The sequence below is a fragment of the Macaca thibetana genome, chromosome 10 (assembly GCF_024542745.1).
Source record: "Macaca thibetana thibetana isolate TM-01 chromosome 10, ASM2454274v1, whole genome shotgun sequence".
In the NCBI taxonomy this organism is placed as follows: Eukaryota; Metazoa; Chordata; class Mammalia; order Primates; family Cercopithecidae; genus Macaca; species Macaca thibetana.
This window is the reverse complement of record NC_065587.1, coordinates 57112690-57135323: the sequence shown is the minus strand read 5'-3', so window position 1 is coordinate 57135323 and position 22634 is coordinate 57112690. Positions and strand designations below refer to the sequence as shown.

Here is a 22634-nt window from a genome sequence, read left to right as displayed (position 1 = left end):
GAACAGACTAATATGCCTGACATGATGATACATATATGTTCTCTAATTCCATTTGCAGAAGGGCCTGTCATACCTAATATCCTCTCCGTTCTACTGATGAAGAAACTGTGATTCTGAAATATGACAGGATATAGCTAACATTACACAGCTAGGAAGAAGATTCTCAGCAAGGGCAAGCTATTTTCCCTAAAGGCAAAGCAGAGCTTGGAGCCAGAGGACCTAGGAAAGATCATGGGGATCTGAAATTTACCAATAGTGCTTCCTACGCTGGAAGACAGGACATGTTGCTACCTAATAGAGGGGGCTACTGCACAGATCTCATGCCTCTCATAGGGTGTGAACATAGAGGGTACTCCAGAAATGTCCTTTTCCCTCCATGCCTCATCAAAAAGCATGGAAATGGTGTGACTGTCTCGGTACTGGGTCAATTTTCTTGTTCATTGTACTTCCACCTGTGGCCCCATCCTGTACCCATTTGCATCTGGTCCTATATATCGGGTTTCTAATTGGAACCTTAAAGCCTCACTGACCATGCCTGTGAGCTTTTAGAGAGACTTGATGTCTATAGTCAATGATACAGTGGTGACAGTCTAGGGAGTAGGGTATCTGGGATCTGCTCTCAGCTTTGCCAATAATTTGCTATGTGCTCTTGGACTTCACTATGCAACTCTGGACATCAGCTTTATCATGTACATCAGGGTTCAACTATGGTCCGGAAGCCAAATCCAGCCCACCACCTGTTTTTGCACATAAAGGTTTGTTGGAACACAGCGGGGTCCATTCATTTACATATTATCTATGACTGTTTTCATAGTACAATGGCAGAATTGAGTAATTGCAACAGAAACTGTATGGCTTGCAAAGACTAAAATATTTTCTTTCTGGCCCTTAACAGAAAATGTTTGCCTTATCTACAAAATGAGGATAAACCTAAGTCACATGTGCCAGTATGCATTCTGTAAATGTCTATGGATAGGAAGACTATATAATTTATCACTGAAACTGGGGCACACTATGAAATGGATGCTCTTAATTTCACCAGGATAATGGGAGTAAACCAGGGTTGTCCCAGCAAACCGAGATGTAGGGCCACTGGTCTGCAGAATACTATCTCTATAGTCAGGTGGTCATCCGACAAAAAGAGGGCCAAGATCAAACTTAGAAGAAAGACAGTAAGTTAAACACCAACAAATCCATTTATTTCTGACTCCTCAGAACTCCCACATGGGTAATTGAGAGTCTCCTAGAACCGGATACATCACACAGCTTTTTCAAAATGCTGTGACCTCCACCACATCAGCCTTCACTACAGAGAGTCTTGGGGAACAAATGTTCCACAGAGCACACTCTACAAGTCATACACTGGGTATTCTTCCCAGAACATACAAGCAAGAACTGATCCCCTTGTTCATGCAACTGTGCAGGTAGAGAATATAGGGCTATATGCTTAATGCAATTCTGAGACCCCAAAAGCTCTGAAAACAAGGTTCTTCACCTTAGTATTATACAAAGTAATTTGGTGGTAAAACCTGAACATAGTCGAATTGGCCTGATACTACTTGCAGTCTTTATTTATCCCATTTCTTGTGAGAATGTGTAAGTTTTGCTGTAGAAATATTAGATTTGGTTACAGGGTACTGCCTCAGACCCTACCAGGGTTGTTATAAAATACAGAAGATATGTCAATATATTACTAAATTCCAAACATTCTGAATTCCGACACATATCTGACACCATCAGTTTCAGATAAAGGTTTGTACTAAAACATATTACACAAAAGGAAAAGACACAGAAGTAATGAGGCCAAAGGTATATAATTTGTCTCAAAACATCTAGGGTAAAACAGGTCACACTGTGGGTAACACACGTTAAAAACAAAGGACTCTCCTTTTAGCCACTTTCATTCATAGGTTCCTGCTGTTGAAAAGAAGGGAATAGGGGCTTAACGTCACACTAAATGACAACGGTCTACCCTGACCACCCCAAGGCCAGCTCTGTCCCACTCACCTCTGTGTTACCAATGCCTGAACTGGCCTGGCTCATGCAGGAAGCAAAACGACTGACAAGTAGATGAGAATAGAGAGCGAGTGGCTGAATGATGGTGTGATGAGTTCTTCCAAGAATTCACTCTCTCTTTTTCTCTTTTCTTCTCTTTCTCACTGCCTCTTTTATTTCTGCTCTCTTCTTCACTTTCTTAACTTCCTGCCTTTGGCTCTTGGCCACCCATGGATAGGCCAAGGAGATGAGGTTGGGGGAGAAGCAATGGAAATGTGGTCACAAACAGGGCTATTTAGGACCATCTCCCAGGCTGCTTGGATATCTCCAGGGTTGCAGGAGTAACCTGTGCTGTTCGACAATCCCTGCCACAAGTATCTTATTATCTACTCCTTTAAGTCTCCTGACAAAGAACTCCAAAATAAAAACCTTAAGAAAACCCTCAACACAGACCAAGGCACTACAAGAGACAGTTGCAAGATTCTCCAGCAATGGAGGATGAGAATGAGCAGAACCAGAACCCCATAAAGGCCAGGTCCCTTCTGAGAGCCCAGCCTTGGAGTCACCCCCTTCATCTCCCCACCCACATGCTCTAGGCATGTCTAAGCCTTTCAAGAACTCGACTAGGGGAAATTGTAGAGCCAAGTGGTTAAGAATTATGATCTGTACTAATTTGACAACCACCAGCTACTGAAGTGTGGCTAATGAGACTGGGAAACTGAACTTCTCATTTTACTTAACTTCAGTTACCTTAAAATTTAATTTAAAAACTGATACCCAATTCACTTAAGAATATTTGGAACAACTTGTGTATATGTATCCACTTCTTCAGCTATACATTTTATGAATCTAAATACAGATCAGTATTACTAATGAAAATAAAACATTTAAATTGAGACTTACTGTAAGTGTAAAATATAGACTGAATTATAAAGACTGATAGGGAGAGAACAGAAAACATCTCACTAATAATTGTTTAGCTTGATTACATGTCGAAGTGATAGTATTTTGGATACATTGGGTTAAGTAAAGTATATTATTAAAATTGGGAGGCCACGGCGGGTGGATCACAAGGCCAGGAAATCAAGACCATCCTGCCTAACACGGTGAAACCCCATCTCTACTAAAAATATAAAACATTAGCCGGGCTTGGTGGCGGGTGCCTACAGTCCCAGCTACTCAGGAGGCTGAGGCAGGAGAACGGCGTGAACCCGGGAGGTGGAGCTTGCACACACACAAATTAATTTCACTGATTTCCTTTTACTTTTTAATGTGGCTACTAAACATTTATAAATGGCACGTGTGGTTCCCATTATATTTATATTGGATTATACTAGCTTAGACAGTGAAATCAAACAGAATGGATAAAAAGACAAGGCACTACCTCCGTTAGAGCTTGGGTTATCACTTACCATTTCTGAGCCTTCGTTTCATCGCCTATAAAATGGGTATAGTAGTACCTGCCTCAAAGGATTGTTGTGAAGATTAAACAAGGTAATGTATGCGAAATATTTTGTACTGTGCCTGGAACATGATAAACACCCAATGAACGGTAGGTATCACCATCACCACCATCACCATCATCATCATAACCTCTCCCCGATTTCTAAAAGGAATTTCAGGAAATGCATCATGAAGAAAAATAAAATTATTCTAAAAGGAAATCACAAGCCATTGAGGATAAAATTGAAATATGCATGGCAAAAATCCAGGTTAAATATTGAGGGTAATTGAGTATTAAATTCTGATTTCTCGTTACCAAGGCAAAAGGGAAATAAAGCTTGAATTGTCTCATTAAGGTAAACCCAACAAGTGATCTCAATAGATAAATGTATTCCTGACACTAAAATCTGGAAGAACTGTACCATGGATATTAACCTGGAGGAAGTCTAAGAAGCCCTCAGCCACTGGTTCATCTTCTGCTTCCAACGCTAAATAAATTTCTCCAAAATGCAGATCTGACTGCCTCACTCTCTAATCTAACACCTTTCAACAGTGCATGTGGTGATTAACTGCAAATGAGCACAGGGTATCTTACTGGGATGATGAACATGTTCTGGACTGGTTTATGATGACAGTTGCACAATTCAATAGGTTTTCTAAAGTCACAGGATTGCATACTTAAAATAGGTGGATTCTGTGATATGTACATTTTACCTTAATAATATTGTTAAAAAAATAATAAAACTTTCAACAGCCCCAAGCCAAGACAATGTGGAGAGTGTTCCTCTAAGCATGCTTTATGGATTGGTGCCAATCTGTGCACTGTGTGCATCAGTTCACAAGGAGATAAGGAAGGAAAGAGAGAGAGGTTTAGGAACTGTTACGGCAATTTGGCATTGCCATGATTTTCTTTTTTTTAACCATGGTTTATAAGAGTATTGCTCCACAAAGAGTTGGGAGGAAAAGCATCCCTTCACCATGGGCAGTAGGAGCAGCACTGCTTTAAACTAAGTTCCATCCATTAGCCTGACATTCAAAGCCCTCCATGAGCTGCTTGTCCCTGCAGGCTGATCTCCCTGTCTGTCCCCTTTGCAATGTACCTTAAACAACTTAGACTTTCCAAACTCTGCCATCATCTATCATCCACCCCTCTAGCTCATCGGATACACTGTCCTTGACAACTCAAATGCCTTTCCCTCCCTGCCTTTTAAAATAAATTTGTATTCATTCTTCAAGATTCGTCTTAGATGTCATCTCCTCTTACAAACCATCCTAATTGCCTTCCCTAGCAAACACCCCATTCCCCAGAGGGTGATCTTTGACTAGTTAACTCATCTCTCCAAACCTCAATCTTTTCATCCATAAAATAGGATAGTACTAGAACCTCCCTCATCATGTCATAAGCACTGACTTTAAAGAAAGGAATCAGTGCCTATGTTCCTCCAGCATCGTCAGGAGCCACACGCATCCTGGTATATTGTCATTTTATTTACATATCAGTCTTTTCCTACAAACAATGAACTCAAGTGGGGCAGGGGCTGTACTGGGTCACCTCTGCAGAGCTTGGCTAGGAGGAGAAGCCCAGTAAACACGAGTAAATAAATGAAGTCCTTTCTAGACCCAGCACCTGTATGGAGAGCAAGAGGTGTATAGATTTATCACTAATTTTCAAACATAAAACCATGGTAAATGCCATACCTGATAGAAATGCGGCCAGAAAGTGCTGATGGCGAGCTCTGCCTTCACCCAGCCCTCAGTGACGACCCCGGACACATTCCAGACGGGGTTCCCTTGGGGGCCACCATTCACCTTCACGTAGACGTTCAAGGCCCCTGGGCTGGACCTGTCACGGCTGGAGAAGTAGTAATGGAAGTCGATGCAGTGGGTATCATTCTCCTTCAGGGTCGGCAGGAGAAGGTGGGCCTTCTGGCCAGAGGCTCTCCCAGAGCTGTTCACCATCATGAAAGATCCTGGAGACCCACAAAGCAGGTGGGAAGTAGAGACAAAGAGAAAGTAAGAAAATACTTCTGAAAACCAGTCATACCCATAAACATGGTGGCCAGAGGAGCGGCCAGAGATCAAGTCAGTCTAGGAGGGCCTGGGTGACCCTGTGACAGCCACATCTCTCTGAGCCTGAGTATCCTCTTCTGTATTTGGGAATAAAAAATCTATTCAATACGGTGGTTTTAAGAACTAAGAGATGGTAACATGTATGAAGTATTTCTACAAGGTGCTACTATTGCTATTTGCAGAAAACATAGCTACTATTACTGTTGGCAGAAAACATCTCCAAACATTCAAAATGTTGCCTTGTATAGATGAAGTGAGCCTCTTTTGAGTTGCTTTGGCAAATTAAATGGTTGTTTCCAATTCTTTATCCCTCCTGGACCCATGTCCCTTGCCATTGGCTTTGCAGTTCCCTCCAGCAGAAACAGAGGGTATATCCCCATCCCTTGACTTTGGGCTCTACCATATGACTTGCTTTGGTCAATAGGATGCTAACAGAATGACTCAAGCAAAGGTTAAAATGTGCTCACCCTGCTGGGCTTACCGTCTTGCACTACTGCTACCTTTCATGAGAAGAATGTGCCCCCAGTAGCTGCTGCCCCTTTCAGCTTGGGATGAAGAATACACACATGGAAGATACCTGACTTGAACCGATAGTAAAGAACCAAGCCATGCCACCCCTGCAGCTGGAATCACAGCCACATGGCCCAAAAGCCCAACCTAGATCAGCCAATCTACAATCAATGCACAGTTCCATGAGAGCTAGAATAAATGCTTATTGTTTGCCACCGAGTTTCTTCTTGGTGTGTCATGCAGCTTATTGTGACAATAGCTTATTGATAAAGCTGCCTGAGAGGGCAGACTCATGAAAGAAACCATGAGGGGGCACATTTCAGTTCAGTGAACAAAGAACTTTCTAACAAGTGAAGTTGGTGCAAAATAGAAAGGACTGGCCAGAGATAAAGTGAGTCCCCATCAATGCAGGTGGCAAAACAGAGGCTGGACAAATTAAAGAGATAGTTAAGGAAATTTCACAAGCAACTGGGAGGGCTGAGCTCTGTGTCTTAGAGTCTTACGATTCTATGAAATAAACTGCTTCATGAAACACAGCAGATAAACTCAGGTGATTCCAGAAGGAATGTTTCCACCTAGAAAAACACTAAAATCTTCAATTCAGAAACAAACTTTAAGACCACTTATCCTCAGCCAAGGTGAGCTACTTCAATAGCTAAAAGTCACCTAATTCTTTCACTCTAATACCAAAAAGACTAACAGCTCCCAGTTAATAAGTGCTGGGAAACCCGTAACTTCTTGGGATTCTAGAAGGTACCAATCAAATCCTGTCTCCTGCAGGTTCTGAGTGAATTTAAAAACAGACACGAGAGAGAGAAAGAGAGAAACAGAGAGAGAGGAGTTCAAAACCTCCACATCATTATTCACAAAGTAACTTGGACTTAAGGCCAAATTAGACTTTCTGCATGTTCCCCCTGAAGCACCATGCAGAGCAGGGGGATGGCCACGGACCCACCCTCCAACTCTGCCCAGATCCCTAGGGCCACAGCTGTCTTACTGGGATGACCACTTAGGATAGCTGGGTGGGCTTGTACCACAAAGCAGCCTGGTGAAAAGCACAGAGAAACATGAGCCAGTGGCTAACAGGTTTTTGCCATCCTACCAATGAGAAAAATGTTTGTGTAAATATAAGGGATACAAGTTCAGCTGTGTTACATGGACATGCTGCATAGTGGCGAAGTCTGGCCTTTTAGTGTGACTAGCAACCAAATAATGTATATTGTATCCATTAAGTAATTTCTCATTTCTCACCCCCCTCCCACCCTTCCAAGCCTCCAATGTATATCATTTCACACTCTGCATCCATGTGTACGCATTATTTAGCTACCACTTCTAAGTGAGAACAGGCCGTATTGATTTTCTGTTTTGGAGTTACTTCACTTAAGATTATTGTCTCTAGTTCCATCCATATGGCCGCAAAAGTCATGATTTCAGAATATGTAGCACCGCCTGGGGAAGGAGCCACTGGAAGTGGAACAAAGGTGTGGGTGTCTTTGCCAGTGTTTCCAAGGGAGTAAAGCTTCCTAGTTTTATGGCCTTGCAGTAACACAAGGTAAGTGGAGAGATGTCTGTATATGTCAGGGAAGTTATCGAATTATCATAAACTTGCAATGGGGCAGCTAAAAAGGAGCAATTACAGGGGCAGAAATTGAGGCTTAGAGATGAGACAGAGCCTGCATCCACGCCCATATCTGTCTGCTGGCCTACATGCCACAGGGTTCCAGAGGGTTTCCTTGAACAGGTAAGCAGCAACTCACAAGCCCCACAAAGGGTTTGTAACTGTCTCTGCCACTGAGGAGTAGCACATCTCCCAGCAGAGGAAGCAGCCTGAGAAGCAAAGTGTCTCTCTCCTTTCTGAATCCCATGATACCCGCATGCACATTTCAGCTGCTGTCCTCCTGCCAATTCACACCGCAGGCACATGTACCCTTGGCTCCTTACAATCCACTGTAGAGAGACTTGGGAAGGTTTTCCTTTCACCAGCTCATGTTCCCACTTCTTTCCATCCTAGCTTCAGTAGCAGGGCAGGCTCGCTGAGGAGGTAGAGATTGCCCTGTTCCATGTAGCTTCATGTACAACCCTGTAACATTGTTCTGGGCACACAGCTAGATTACGTCTTCCAGCCTCCCTTTAGCATTTGGTGGGGACGTGCAACTGAGTTCTAGATAATGGGGCATGAGTATGACGTTTGCCACTTTCCAGGCCTGGTCGGTAAAAGCTGCCTCCCTCTCATTCCCACACCTCCATACTAAATGATCTTGCCTCTCAAAGACTAGTCCTTGGACCAGCCATCCCAGTGTCACCTGGGAGCTTGTGAGAAACAAGAATCTGATATCCACCCCCAGGCCTAATGAGTCTGGATCTGCATTTTATCAAGATCCCCAGGGGATCTGCATGTACATAAAGTGGTGAGAATCATTGGCCCATTCTATTTTCCCATCTACCAGCTGAATGTCCTGGATCTCAGGAGCCTAGGGGAGGGCAGAGCACCATAAAAGAAACCAGGTCCCTGAATGAGCACAACCACACAGAAGGCTACTCACCTATTAGGAGCACTCATCTTGGATTTTAAGTAAAGAGGGAATAAACTGTCATTCAGCTACAAGTCCCTTTATTCAAGGCAATAGGATGTGGAACAGTAGCTACTAAGCAAAGGTGCAAGACAGTCTACGTAAGGATATCATGAAGAGCAGCAAGCCCGGGGGGTAACTTGGGAGGCATTTGAAATAGAGAGAACAGCCCAGGCAAAGGCACAGAAACATCCAGCAATGCTAGTGTAAGGTCTTGGGGGTGGGATCCAGTGGCCATCTCTAGCCCCTTGCACATGTAGCCCACCTTATACAGGTCTGATCACACCCTCCAGAAAGGAAGGGAGCCGTATCTGCCAGTTGAGCCCAAGCCCTCCACTAGAGACTGTTCAGGAGTGAAAACCCTTGTATATCATCAACTCTGTGGGTCCCGCTTTGATCAACAGGTTGGCATAATTAATATCATCCCAGGGCTGTCAGTTTCCCGGAGATCAAAACTGAGCTGGTCATTACGCCAAGATCAGTCAGAAACAAGAAAGAGAAAGACTGTAAATACATTCTTTTCCCTTCTCCCTTAAAAAAAAAAAGTCTACTAACGTGATAAGGAACATAAAACAGCATTAGTTTCCTCATAGTTATTATACATAGCACTGAAAGTTGTGGAATTAAACCAGGAAGTACTCTCTGGCTGGTGATAAATTTTGCATTTTTCCCCTTCGTGCATAATAATGCCTTGATAAGCGCCTCATTATTGATGTGTCTGCAACAAAGATCCCCTTTTTGGAGGCAAAACGCTTCTCCATAGCAGATGGCGGCTATTGTGTTTACACATGAGCACCTCAGGATTGCATTTCCTCACGTCGGCAGTAAAAAGAAAGTCCTAATTGAGTTTTTAATGGCTTTGCACATTGTTCATTAAGATTACATGAGTGTGCTCGGGCGACTGGCAGCTGAGGGCCTTGGGCACCAAGAGCTCAGCGCGGTCCCTGCAGACAGGTGGCCCCGCCAGCTCCCAGTGCCAGCACCCACTTGAAGGGAATGGATGCTGGTGGGGCCTCAAATGCTACCAAAAGCCAAGCAGCTGTGGTGGCACGAAACGAATCCTGGATCTTCAGTCAAGGAAACTGGGTTTTACTCCCGCTTCTGTCGTTTCTTAGTTGTGTAACTTTGAGCAAGTCACTAAAATTCCCTGGGCCTCAATGTCCCCATCTATAAAATGGGATAATGAAACCTACAGATCAAAGTTGTTTGTTTTCTGTGAATATTAAGTAAAAATGGTACTTAATAAATGCTAATTTTATAACAGATAGCCAATAGCAGGTAACAGTGAGCCCAATGCAGTTTATAAAACCTAATGTTTACTGAGAACTTATTATGCGACAGGCATTGATCTAAGCATTGTTTAACACCCTAATGAGGTGGTGCCCTGCTATCTCTGTTTTAAAGCAAGGAATACGAAGGAACAGAAAGGTGAAGTCATTTTCCTAAAGCCACGTAGCCAGAAAGTGGTAAATACTCAAATCAATTATTGCTTCTTAGAAAGCAGAGACTACAGGGTCTAGAAATGCACTGTCCTAACCAGTAGCTAGTAACACCATATGCCTATTTAAAATAATTAAAATTAAGTAGAAAAGAATCATTTCCTTAGGGATACTAGCCACATTTTAAGTGCCCAGCAGACACACATGACTGGTGGATACCATATTGGACAGTGCTGATGTAGAATACATCCATTGTCACAGAAATTTCTGTTGGATAGCACTGGTCTAGAAGTTGTGGATTACTTATCAAAGCATAACAAATTACATTCAGGTGAGTCACAGGAGCTTAACTAACCCAACCTACTCATTTTATAAACTCCAGCAGGGAAACAAGTAACTTGGCCAAGGTCAACCAACACAATGAAGATTTAGACTCAGAGTTTCTGATTCCAATTTCAGTTTCTGCCACAGACAACTCTACCCTTCCTTGCCCAAGCTGTACAGCCTCAGAAGTGATTTCCCAGATAGCCATTTAAGAGGGAAAAGAACATATGTTGCCTTCAGGAAGCATAGAGGCCCTAGGCATTCTACATGTCACATGACTTAGGGGAAGCATGTGCACACACGTTGGGCATTCCCAGCCTCAGCTTTGACATGCAGTTCAACAACTGCTTGTTGAGCCCCAAGCCCTGGTGAGCAAGGACAATGTAGGATGCTCCTAATAAGGGGCCCCTGGGATAAACTGGAACCCAAGATACATCTCTTCTCTCTGATGATCTTAAACAAATCACTTAACTCTTTGACTCTCAAGTATCATCTTCTATAAAATGGCTATAAAACACATCTCACATTGGGGACACGAGGATTAATACAACTACTATTTGTAAAGTGTCTAGATAAGTATCGCTGCATTGCAGGTCCTCAAAAATAGCTTCTTTTCTATCTTCCCCATATCCCTAAAGTTTTATTTCAGTGTAGCAGGGAGACCTTAATAGATTGAAGAAGAAAATATTAAGAAATCCATTGAGAAGCAGAGTAAAATCTGCTGCCCCATTCCCACCTCCCACAACTGATAAGGCATCAAGGTCCAGGGATGCCTCCTCCTCTCATTTCTCTGACCATCTTCTTCCTTTCCACTCCCTTGGCACTGGCCTAATTCAGGTCTACGGCAATTCTGTCAGGAACTTTTGTTTATTTTGTGAACTTTTGCAACGACCTCCTAAGCAGTCTAGTCCTTGATTCTCTCACCCTCCAAAAAAACAGTAGTCAGCACCATCTTTCTGAGACACAAAACCAACCGTGACATGTTCTCAACTTCCATTGAGGTCCTCCTTTATAAGAAATTCCCCATTTCCTATAAAGTCCAAGGTCCTTCACGGGGATATTTGGAGCCTTGCACATCCTGACCCCCACCCTTCCTGCCTCGTATATGAAGGCTATCTCCCCCACCCTCCCCCACACGCACAATTCTCAGCCACTTTATGGTAGACAGAATAAGGGCCTCCCAAAGATGTCCACATCCTAATATTTGAAACCTGTAAATATGTTACCTTTCATGGCAAGAGAATTAAGGTTCAGATGGATGGAATTAAGGTTATTAACTAGATACCCTTGAGATGGGGAGATTATTCTGGATTTTGCAGCTGAGCACAATGTAATCACAAGCGTCCCTGTAAGCGGACAAGGGGGCCAGGAGAGTCAGAATCAGAGTTGAAAAGCTGAGGAGGCTATGCTGCTTGCTTTGAGATGAAAGAAGGAGCCATGAACCAAAAAATGCAGGTGCCCAGCAAAAACTATAAAAGGCGAGAAAACAAACTCTCCCCCAGAGCCTCCAGAAAAGAATGCAGCCCCGACACCTTGAATTTACCCCAGTGTGACCCACTTAGGACTTCTGATGTCCAGATTAAAATGTGTGGGGTTTTGGCCACTAAATTTGTGGTAATTTGTTACAGCAGCAACAGGAAACTAATACACACTCCAAACATCCTACGCATGCCCCTGCCTCTGGGCTTTTGCCCAGGCGATACCCCTCCTGAAATCCACGCCACCCAGCTCAGCCATGGTCCTTCATTAAACTACTTAAATATCACTTTCCCTACATGGCTTTCACTAATGTCCAGGAAACAGCCACTTCTGAATTGTTGTTCCTATACTTCAGAGTACCTACTTCCATTATAGGTATTTTAAACAGGATCTAATTTAAAAGTCCATAATGATGAAATTTAGCTGTCTAGTCATAATAAAAGTGAAAGCAGCACAAAGACATCAAAAGGCACAATGCACTTTCAAATAAGAAAATGTAGGTGCAAGAGAAGCAGATAGTGCTAACAGTATTACCATGAAAACTAGTAACCATCGAACCAATCGCAAACATAACAATAAACCAATAGCCATACCAATAAACATATCATTCAACGTTATTCATATTATCTATGAGAGCAATCTAATTATCGAGTGTCAAAAAAAAAGAAATCGGCTGCTTTTCTAATATACCAGAAATGGGGAGGTGGCGTTAATTTAGAGCTTAATGGATATATAATATCTATTTAAAACAAAAAAAAATACATCGTGAAACTTCAAAGGAATTGAATATTGTGAACATTTTGTCAGTTTGCATGAACAAGTAATCAGCATTTCTGAAATCATTCATTCAGACCAGTAAGTTGGGGTTTCAGCATTTCATATGCAAATTTGTTAAGGCAATTTTTGAAGAAACAACTATCTAATAATCCATGTAGCTGTGGATAATGTAGTTTAAATATGGTATTAGCCTCCAGTGATTGGATTTGAAGACACTGGTGGAGAGGCTCTGCTAACCTGTGCTGGATACCCTAATGCCAGCAGAGTCAGGCAAGGAGTTTGTGTGCACTTGGGTCTTTTCCTCAAAGACCAATTCCCAACCCCCCTGCATTCTTCTACACTTTCTGAGACAAAGAGGAAGGCAGAGAGGAAGAGGGAGAGACACAAGAGAAAGAAGGAACAGAGAAGGGGACGAAGTAAGAAAAGAAGGAGAAAACAAAAGAGTAATGAAAAATAAGATGAAGATAGGAGGGAAAAGGGGGAAGAGGATGGATGGAAGGGAAGAAGGGAGGAAGGGGAACAAGGGAAAGAGGCAGATAGAGAAGCCGGAGACACGAAATTCAGGCGAGGGAAGGGGTACTGAGCAGGGGGAGAGAAGAGGCAAAAGATTATGGAGACAAAGCAGAATACCACCTAAACTACATGCAACCCCTACATAAGCTCGCATCCCTCCTGACCTCCCAAACAAAAGCAAAAGTGAAAATAAAGACTTTTTACACAAGGTACTTCTTTTGGTCCTTCCAATGATCATGTGATGAAAACAGACCCAGAGACAACGCTGCAGGGCATACTGGGACCTGCATCTCTTTATCACTTAATAACTTGCCTTCCCCAACATTCAATTCAATCTCCCAGGAGCAAAACTAAATGTTATTGTAGGAAAAACAATGGAACCCAAAACACAACAGAATGACAACTCAGCAACATAAACTGTAAAACATAAGATCTTGTCCGATTTGCTCTTTGATGTTGGAAACAGACAACTCATTTGGCAAAGTCCAGATGAAACTGAAGGTCAGATAATGCCACTCTCCCTTCAAACTCCTCACCTCTTCCTATGCACCCATTTTAACCACACACTGCCCTGTAAGCAAGAATTCTGTATGTTTCTTCACCTGCAAAACAGGTATATATACAGGTAGAGGTTTTGAAGTTCCTTCCAGCTACAGAAGTCTGTTTCCAAGACTTTACAGTGACTTTACCTGACTAGTTAGTGGTAAGTTAGGAGCCCAGGCTGACTTGGATTTTCTACCTAGACTCCCTCTGAAGAAGGGGTGGGAAGGAGAGATCTTTCTCCTTGGGTCTTGTTCCCAAAAGAACCCAGTACTTTTTGTGTTCTCATGAGAATTTACTTATCTTCTCAGTCACTCCTGCTCTTACCAATAACAACAGTCAACACATACTATCATAATTTACTTAGATTCATTTGTTTAATTCTAACACAAACCCTGTGAGGTAGTCACTACTATCATTCTTCTTTCACGGATGGGCAAACTGAGAAACAGAGAGCTTAAGTGACTTTTTCAAGGCCACACAGCTGGTGGCAGAGCCAGGATTCAAACCTAGGAAGTTCTAATTCTCACTGAGCTGCTGGGCTGCACGCCACAAGCGGGTACATTGTGTCTGATGACAAGGAGTGATCATGAACTCCCTGGATTAGCTGACCTTGCCCTGGGGAGCTGGTTCAGGCAGGAAGAGGGGTAAAGAATGGAAAGAATGAACAAAAATTAAGTCCAGTCGTCAAGCTGCTGCCATATTAAGAGTAAAAAGAACAACAGGGCTGCTGGGAACATTGTCAGACCCCAAATTGTTCTTAACATTCATTGGGCTGAGTCCTTTGCTTCTGCAGCTCTACATGGAAATGACATGGAACTAAAATACATATATCGTAAAATCTCCAAACTCTTCACACATCCGTTGGCATGATAATATTTTGATTAGTTACATTTATGCTCCAATTACACTCAGAATGTTCAATGGTGCCTTATATATAGCATGTTTGCCATGCTCCATAGAAAATACTGGATTATTACCTCGTATATTTGCAATGGGAAAAGATACAAATGGAAAGGGGGAGAAAAGACAGCAAAACGAAGAGATGACTAATCCTGTTAAAATGGTGCTGTCTTGCCTTCACATTACTAAATTGGGTCATCGCTATTATTGCCAAGCTTTAAAAATCTCAGGGCTTGGAGAGACATCAAGTATTTAAGTCTACCCTTCCCCTCACCTGAGGCTTTTATCTCCCATACCACGACTGGGTCTGAAAGCAACCTCCTCACATACCCAGTGAGTGGCAAGGTAGACAGTGGGGAATATTTGTGTCTTTGTGCTCTTTTTTTCTTCCTGGGGAGAGCATCCATCTCTTTCTCAAAGAGGTCCATAACCCTGTCCAAGATAAATATATAAATAAGTAATAAACAGAAGCTAAGAGTTACTCTGAGCTTAGCAAAACGCCTGCCCTGGAGATACTAGGAGTGACTTCTTACCATGTGTGCTGCCCAGACGCCATCACATTATTTTTCTCTTCACTGGCAGCCCATGCTGCAAGCATTGAAGGTAAGTGTATCACACCATCTAATGCTGATACCAGGTGGACCCCTGAGCCTCATGGAGGTCTGCTAAAGATTGCCCCCAATTCCACAGCACCCGCCTCTCAAATCCTCAACCGCTGGAGCTGGCTTTCTCCCCTGGCTTCTCTCTGCCACTGCATCCATAACTCTACTGGTACCTCTATGCCTCAGTTTCCCCAAGGTGGTTCCATGCATGAAGGCTAACCCCTCCATCAGTTTCCTTATGAAATCCACCAGAGTCAAGCATTTCATCAAGTTAATAAAATTTGTTCTAACCACAAGTATTATTTACGTACCTACTACGTTTCTGAACTAGGGGAACAGCAGTCAGCATGAAGAGTTTTTATCCTCTTAGAGATTACAGACTTCTAAAGAGCCATTACAGGAATGTGGAAAGTTCTATGACAAGGCAAGAACCCAGACTTGATTTGGGGGAAGAAGTATAAAAAGAAAACACCTACAACTTTCTGGAGCAAATAAACTGTAGGCTGAGGTCTAAGTTATGTAGGTGTCAGACAGGGGAACATGGAACAGAAAGAATGTTCCATGCAGATGAAATAGCCAGTTTCAAAGCCAAGGAACAAGACAATTTCTCCCTTCTGGATTAGCAGACAGAATGCAAGTGCCTTATAGACCACCTCTCTAACCTCTCACCCTTCAGTTTGTATATAAGGAATTTGATATTTAGAGAGGTGCCTTGACTTGCCCAGAGTCACACAGCCAAAGGGTGGTAGTGCCAGCATTCAAATTGAGGTGTATCTGACTCCAAGATCAGTATCATTTCCCTCTGAAACAGTGGTTCCCAAATCACAGTGTGCGTCAGAATTACCCGGTAAGCTTGTTAAACTGTGCTGGGTTCCATACCCAGTAGATTGGGGGTGGAGTTCAAGAATCTGCACGTCTAACAAGTTTCTAAGTGATGCTGATGGAACCGATCTGTGGGCCACACTTTGAGAAACACTGGACTAGTTGGTCTCTAATTCCCCAGCCCTGATAGGGCAGGGGCCCATAAACTTGGGCGAATCAATGAATGGTGTTACCACAGGGGTGCTAACTTGTTAACCTACCTCCTACCCTGGGCCACGCCCTGCCTACCTCTCTCAGGGGCAGGAGGTCTTGGCCACTAGCCATTAAACATGAAGATTCTCCGTCTGCCCAACTCCAACAAGCTCCTCTAGCCTGAGCCATTTCCTTTCCATCACTGCTAATTCCCAAGAATATCATTAGACACTTATTGACTCCCCCAAATGTACTAGGGTCTGCATAGAAAATAGCACAATAATTATTCCTCCTCTTTTACCATCCTCTAAGGAGCTACAACACTTTGACAGCTGTTATCCAATTAATCCTGACAGCTTATTTTTTTAGGGTAAAGGTATTTTTTTTCTTCTAAGATTGGAAAAGCTATTTCCTTTTTTGAGGTAAGAATGAGGGCAAAGAGAGGCCAGAGAACCTGTCCAATATTACGAGGGTCGTTTCTCGCCTCCCTTCTCCCGCATGATCAGTGGAACAATGCAGGACAAGGGCATGGACTGTGGACTCAAACTGCCAGATCAAATCCCAGCTCTGTCAGCTCTCAGCTGTGTGGCCTTGGGCAACATACTTAACCTCTATGAGCCTCAGTTTCTCCACCTGAAAAATGGAGATGATGATGGCAAATGTTGTACATGCTTCCTAGGCTTGTTACGTGAATTAAATGTGTCTATATGTTACATGCTTAGAATAGTACCTGACATGTAAAGAATTAGCTACGATGATCCTCCGTGGCAGCAGCGGCATTTCTGAGCCCTCATGCAGATCTTTGACTACAACAGTGAGATTACTGACCCTAGAATTCAGCAGGGTAAGGCAGGTCCCAGTCTCACTGTCCCCAGAGGTAGTGGGCCTAGAAGGCACCAGGAACCCATGGAACATCTCCATGCTGTTGACAACAAGGAACATCTCTCTTTGCCGGTGGTTCTCCAAGTGTGGCGCTGAGCCAGTTACATCAGCGTCATGGGAAACCCCTCAAAAAGCAAATCCTTGGGCCCCAACCTAGACTGACTAGACCAGAAACTCTGAGTGAGGTCAGTCATCTGGGTCCTAGCAAGTCCCCCAGGGGATGCTGACACCCACTCAAGTTTGAGAACTTTTTTTTTTTTTTTCCCCAGACAGGTTGCCTGAGCCTCAGCCTATCAGGGTAGAACACAATAACCTGGAGGTCATGCCAGCTCCTGTCCACTGGATGTTCCCTGCTTTTCCCAAGAAGGGACCAGACAGGTTACTAGATTCCACAGCACTGTAGCATGGGTCCAGAGCCTGTGCTCTTTTTTAAAATTATTTATTATTTATTTATTGAGAAGGAGTCTCACTCTGTTGCCCAGGCTGGAGTACAGTGGCATGATCTCGGCTCATTGCAACTTCCGCCTCCGGGGTTCAAACAATTCTCCTGCCTCAGCCTCCCAAGTAACTGGGATTACAGGCATATGCCACCACACCCAGCTAATTTTTGTATTTTTAGTAGAGATAGGGTTTCACCATGTTGGCCAGGTTGGTCTAGAACTCCTGACCTCAGGCAATCTGCTCACCTCAGCCTCCCAAAGTGCTGGGATTACAGGCGTGAACCAATGCGCCCGGCCAAGCCTGTGTTCTTGACCACTGCCCTACATTGAATCTCTTGAAACTGCCTTCCCACATCTGGAAAGGACTCCAATCCCTACCCCAATGAGGGCCAGCTGGGAGTGGGGCCCTCATTGCTGAGGCACCATAGTTGTCCTGGCATGCCAGGAGGTAGGAAATGGACACCAGGAGAGAATGACAACTCACAGAAATGACACGGAAGGAGTCTCCCAGACCCACTGAGTCCTTGAAGCCACTAGGATGTCTCCATCAACTGGGGCCTCTTGAAATCAAGCACCTGAACCCCTAGATTCTCTGCGGTTTTCATCCTGAACCCACTCTTCCCCTTTCATCCCTCACTCCTCCACCTGCCCTCATCCTCTCAGCTGCAAAGTTAGTTTCCTATTTCAGTCTTACCTTTCTCCCATTCCCCATCCCTAGCCCTCCTCCCTTGTCCCACTTTTTGTACCAAAATGTACTTTGGACTATCCCCCTTGACCACAGTGCAGACACCAATCATCTCTTAGGTTCCCCTTCCTCTTGCTGCTGTCCACCTCATTCAGTCCAGTGGTCTCTGCACTCTAGACCACCAAAGATACTGACTCTGTCAGTTACATCCAGCCCTGCAGTGGAACCTGGACCCAGATGGAAAGAGAGTAGAGCAAGATGAAAGGAGGAAGTAGAGGCAGCCATAGCGCTGACAACTGCCAGGGAAGCAATGAGCTGGATGGGTTCCTTGGAGTCGCCACAACAAAGACCACAAAGTGAGTGGCTAAAACAACAGAAGTTGATCGTCTCAGTCCTGGAGGCTGGAAGCCTGAGATAAAGGTGTCAGCAGGGTTGGTTCTTTCCGAGGGCATTGAGGGAGAATCTGTTCCTTGCCCTCCCCTAGCTTCTGGTGGTTTGCTGGCAATCTTTGGCACTCCTTGGGTTGTAGATGTACCCCACTTCCTTATCTCTGCCTTCATATTCACATGGTTTATCCCTGTGTGCATCTGTCTCCATTTGTTAAGGAAAAAATACCAGTCATATTGGATTCAGAGCACACCCTACTCCAGTATGGCTTTATCTTAACTAATTACATTTAGAATGACTACTTCCAAATAAGGTCACATTTTGAGATACTGGGTGTGAAGACATCAAATATGAATTTGGTGGGGACAGAATTTAACTCCTAATAAGCTTTCTAGAGCCCTGCTGTGTTCATCCCCCAAAGAGAGATCTAAGGCAGAAACCCTAGGAGGGTTTCTGTAGAGATGACGGAACATCATATTCAGAGGGCGCACGGGAAAATAGTTTTTAACTATAAAACAATACATGGGGAAACAAACAGAAAAGTAGAAAGGAGGAGTGAAAAGTCCCCACGGAAAGACAGCCACACATGTCTTGAGGTATTTCCTTACAGTCTCATTTCCTGGCATAGGTTAGTGCTTTCCAAGGAGTTATGGCATTTAATTGGGCTTGTGACTGGTTGGTAAATTTTTCCTGAAGAAGAGGCTTAATGGGGGATAACAGTTTATAGCAGCCTTGTCTGCACTGAAGCTACATCCAGATCCCAATGGGAAAGGAGCAAGCACCGCTTCGACAGGGCTACCTGTTCACTGATGTTGGAGGTTAGTTCTACAACAAATGTATATTGAGTGTCTGCTCCATGCCAGGCACTGTTGTAGGCCCCGGGAGTACAGCTGTGAACAAAACAGTCAATATACTTAATCAGAAGACAGTTTGCTGAGATGAAAATGCGCCTCAAGAGCTTTGAAACAAGTTGAATAGGGCTCCTGTAGATGCCCCCCAGGGAATGCATGCCAGTTTTTCATGCTATGATTTCCCCTTGATTTTTAGCTCATCTTTCGAGGCTCTGAAGTATCTTTGCAACGATTATTTTCCCAGGAAGGATCTATGAATGGTCTATTTTCTGAGCCTGTGCATTTCTGATGCTGCATCACTTTTATAGTATAGATCATGTTCCTGTATTCAATTTCTTGAGTCATGACCTATTCCCTTCTAAATACTGTGGGCCAGTGCTTCTCATCTTCTGCTAATAGAACAAGGATAGCAGGTTTGCGCCTCATTGTCAAATCCTCTTTTTGAATATACACTTGGAAGGCAGATAGATGGGTATATCTCACACCCTAATTCCTAATATAGGGAAGACTTTTTTTTTTTTTAATCTTACAGCCTTGTTCTTGGGAGCACAGCATGGTAATGAAGATGCAGGCTGTGGAGCCACACCCCTGCAGTCAAAACCCAGCCCTCTCATTTCCTAAAGTGCATCCCTGAGCAAATTACATAGATTTTTCTGTCTTTGTTTCCCAATCTGTAAAATGGGGATAATAAAAAGACAAACCTGGCCAGGTATGGTGGCTCACACCTGTAATCCCAGCACTTTGGGAGGCCAAGGCAGGCGGATCATGAGGTCAGGAGATCCAGACCATCCTGGCCAACATGGTGAAACCCTGTCCCTACCAAAAATATAAAAATTAGCTGGGCGTGATGGCACATGCTTGTAATCTCAGCCGCTTGGGAGGCTGAGGCATGATAATCACTTGAACCTGGGAGGCAGAGGTTGCAGTGAGCCAAAATCGTGCCACTGCACTCCAGCCCTGCGACAGAGGAAGACTCCATCTCAAAAGAAAAAAACAGACAAATCTTACAGGATCCTCAGTTAAGCTTGAGGATTAACCGAATTAATACAGGTAACAGTCAGTAGAAAGGCTGACAAACTTTTTCCATAAAGGGCCAGTCAATATTTTATGCTTTGCAGGCCATAAAGTTTTTGTTACAACTACTCAGTTCTACTGTTGGAGTGTGACAACTGAATAGACAATGGATAAATGGATGGATGAGGCTGTGTTCCAGTAAAGCTTTACAAAAACAGGCAGCAGAGGGGTCCACGCGTGGGCTATAGTTTGCTGACCTCTGACTTATAACAGTACCAGGCAAATACTAAATTCTCAATCAATGTTAGCCATTATTATTAACCATGACGAAATTCAGAAGGACGGGGGTTGGATCCTCTCTGTCACTCACTGCCTGGTTCTCTGACACTATGAACAGATGGTATACATGAAAAACCACCATCCACAGAAGTATTCCTTCCAGCCCACCTATAGCACCGCACTTGTGAAAATGACACCTTCCAAGATGCAAAGCGCTGCCACAATGTCTCTGATAATTTTGTCCTGTTGTAATTGTGAGTTTTAGCCTGGAGCAGGATGTGAAAAGAAAGGTGGGAGGAAAACAATAGAACATTGAGTGCTTCAGAAAGTCCTGTTCCTGCTGTAAAGGGATGTCTGTCCCATTGAAGTTGGTACAGACCTTTATCTTCTACTAGAGGGACACAGAAGGATGGATGCACATCTTCCTTTTGATAGTGGCACAGCATAGGTGGCTGAGCTAATGTTTTTCCTGACCATTCCTATTAGCCTTGGAGTTGAGGGAAAACTCTCTCAGATTCTGTCAAAAGTTTGCCTGTCTCATTTTCCAGTGTTGCTGTGATCTGTTGCTTTTGTTGCTGTTCTCACGGGAATTTTTAAGGGAAACTGCAAGAGGCTGGGATTCCCAAAGTCTCCTAAGGTTATTTCCACCATGGCCTCTGTGAATGGTGGAAAGAGTTCCCGAGCCCTGTGCTCTCTGTGGCACCCACTGTCTCATTTCAAACACATAAATCCAATGCTTTATCTACTTCTCGGGATTTTCTGGTTATTTTCTTCACCACCTACACCAAGGGTTAAGCCATGCCCCACGTTTCCCTTGTGCTGACCAAAATTGATATACTACGACCCAGAGCCAAAAGCACAGACAACAGGTGTGGGTGAAACTTCTCAACTTGTATAGAAATTATTTGAAGAAATTCCTGCTTAATTGGGCTTCAATCTCTTCCATACCCTTATATTCGTTCATTTGTGGACTCATTCATTCATTCAATTTTTTTTTTTTTTTTTTTGAGACGGAGTCTCGCTCTTTCGCCCAGGCTGGAGTGCAGTGGCGTGATCTCAGCTCACTGCAACCTCTGCCTCCCAGTTTCACGCCATTCTCCTGTCTCAGCCTCCTGAGTAGCTGGGACTACAGGCACCTGCCACCACACCCGGCTAATTTATTATTATTTTTGTTTGTTTTTTTAGTAGAGACGGGGTTTCACCATGTTAGTCAGGATGGTCTTGATCTCCTGACCTTGTGATCCGCCTGCTTCAGACTCCCAAAGTGCTGGGATTACAGGTGTGAGCCACCGTGCCAGGCCCATTCATTCATTCTTTTACTCATTATGTGCCCACTAAACATTCACTGAGCAAGCTCTATGTACATGGTACCAAGCATGCAGAGACACAGAATAAATATTTTATGCTTGAAGACATCTTGTTCTAAATGGGCATGGTGTACCTGGTGATGCCCTGCACAGGTCTCTTTAAAGAAACTTGTCTCCCCAGCCACCAGGGCACTTAGGCACACAGTCGTTAGCAGTAGCCCCTCCAGAGACTGTGTCAGCTGCAGAGTATAGAGCATGGCCTGACCCAAGGTCTGCCCTTCTGGAAGCTGCACATCCAGCGACTGATGGAGGCGGGGGTTGAAAGCCTCAGCCAGTCCTGCCTGTTGCAGACCCAGATGGGCCATTTTAGCTCCCCGTGGAGTCGGCTAATGATGTCCTGAGGTCTGCGTCAGCTCACTTCCTCCCCCAGCCTGCTCCTCGTCCTTCCTTCCCTTCCATAGCTGCTAGTCCAGAGGACAATTCCCAATAAACCTCCTAATAAACACTCATCTCCACCTATTATTCTGAATCCCAGAGAATCCAACAGTGACAATGTGTCTGGGGGAGCAAGTTGCTCTGTCTGGGCGTTTTTGAGGGGACATTTGCATTG

General features: G+C 43.9%; 1 protein-coding gene across 5 annotated transcripts in view; it reads right to left on the bottom strand.

Annotated features, from left to right (window-relative positions):
• Positions 1-22634, bottom strand: part of PTPRT (protein tyrosine phosphatase receptor type T) — an 820910-nt gene that overhangs the window by 718353 nt on the left and 79923 nt on the right. For all 5 annotated transcript variants that reach the window (XM_050806436.1, XM_050806437.1, XM_050806434.1 and 2 more), the window contains exon 2: positions 5137-5408. In XM_050806436.1, the coding sequence (XP_050662393.1) occupies positions 5137-5408 (272 nt within the window). The remainder of the gene's footprint in view (positions 1-5136; positions 5409-22634) is intronic.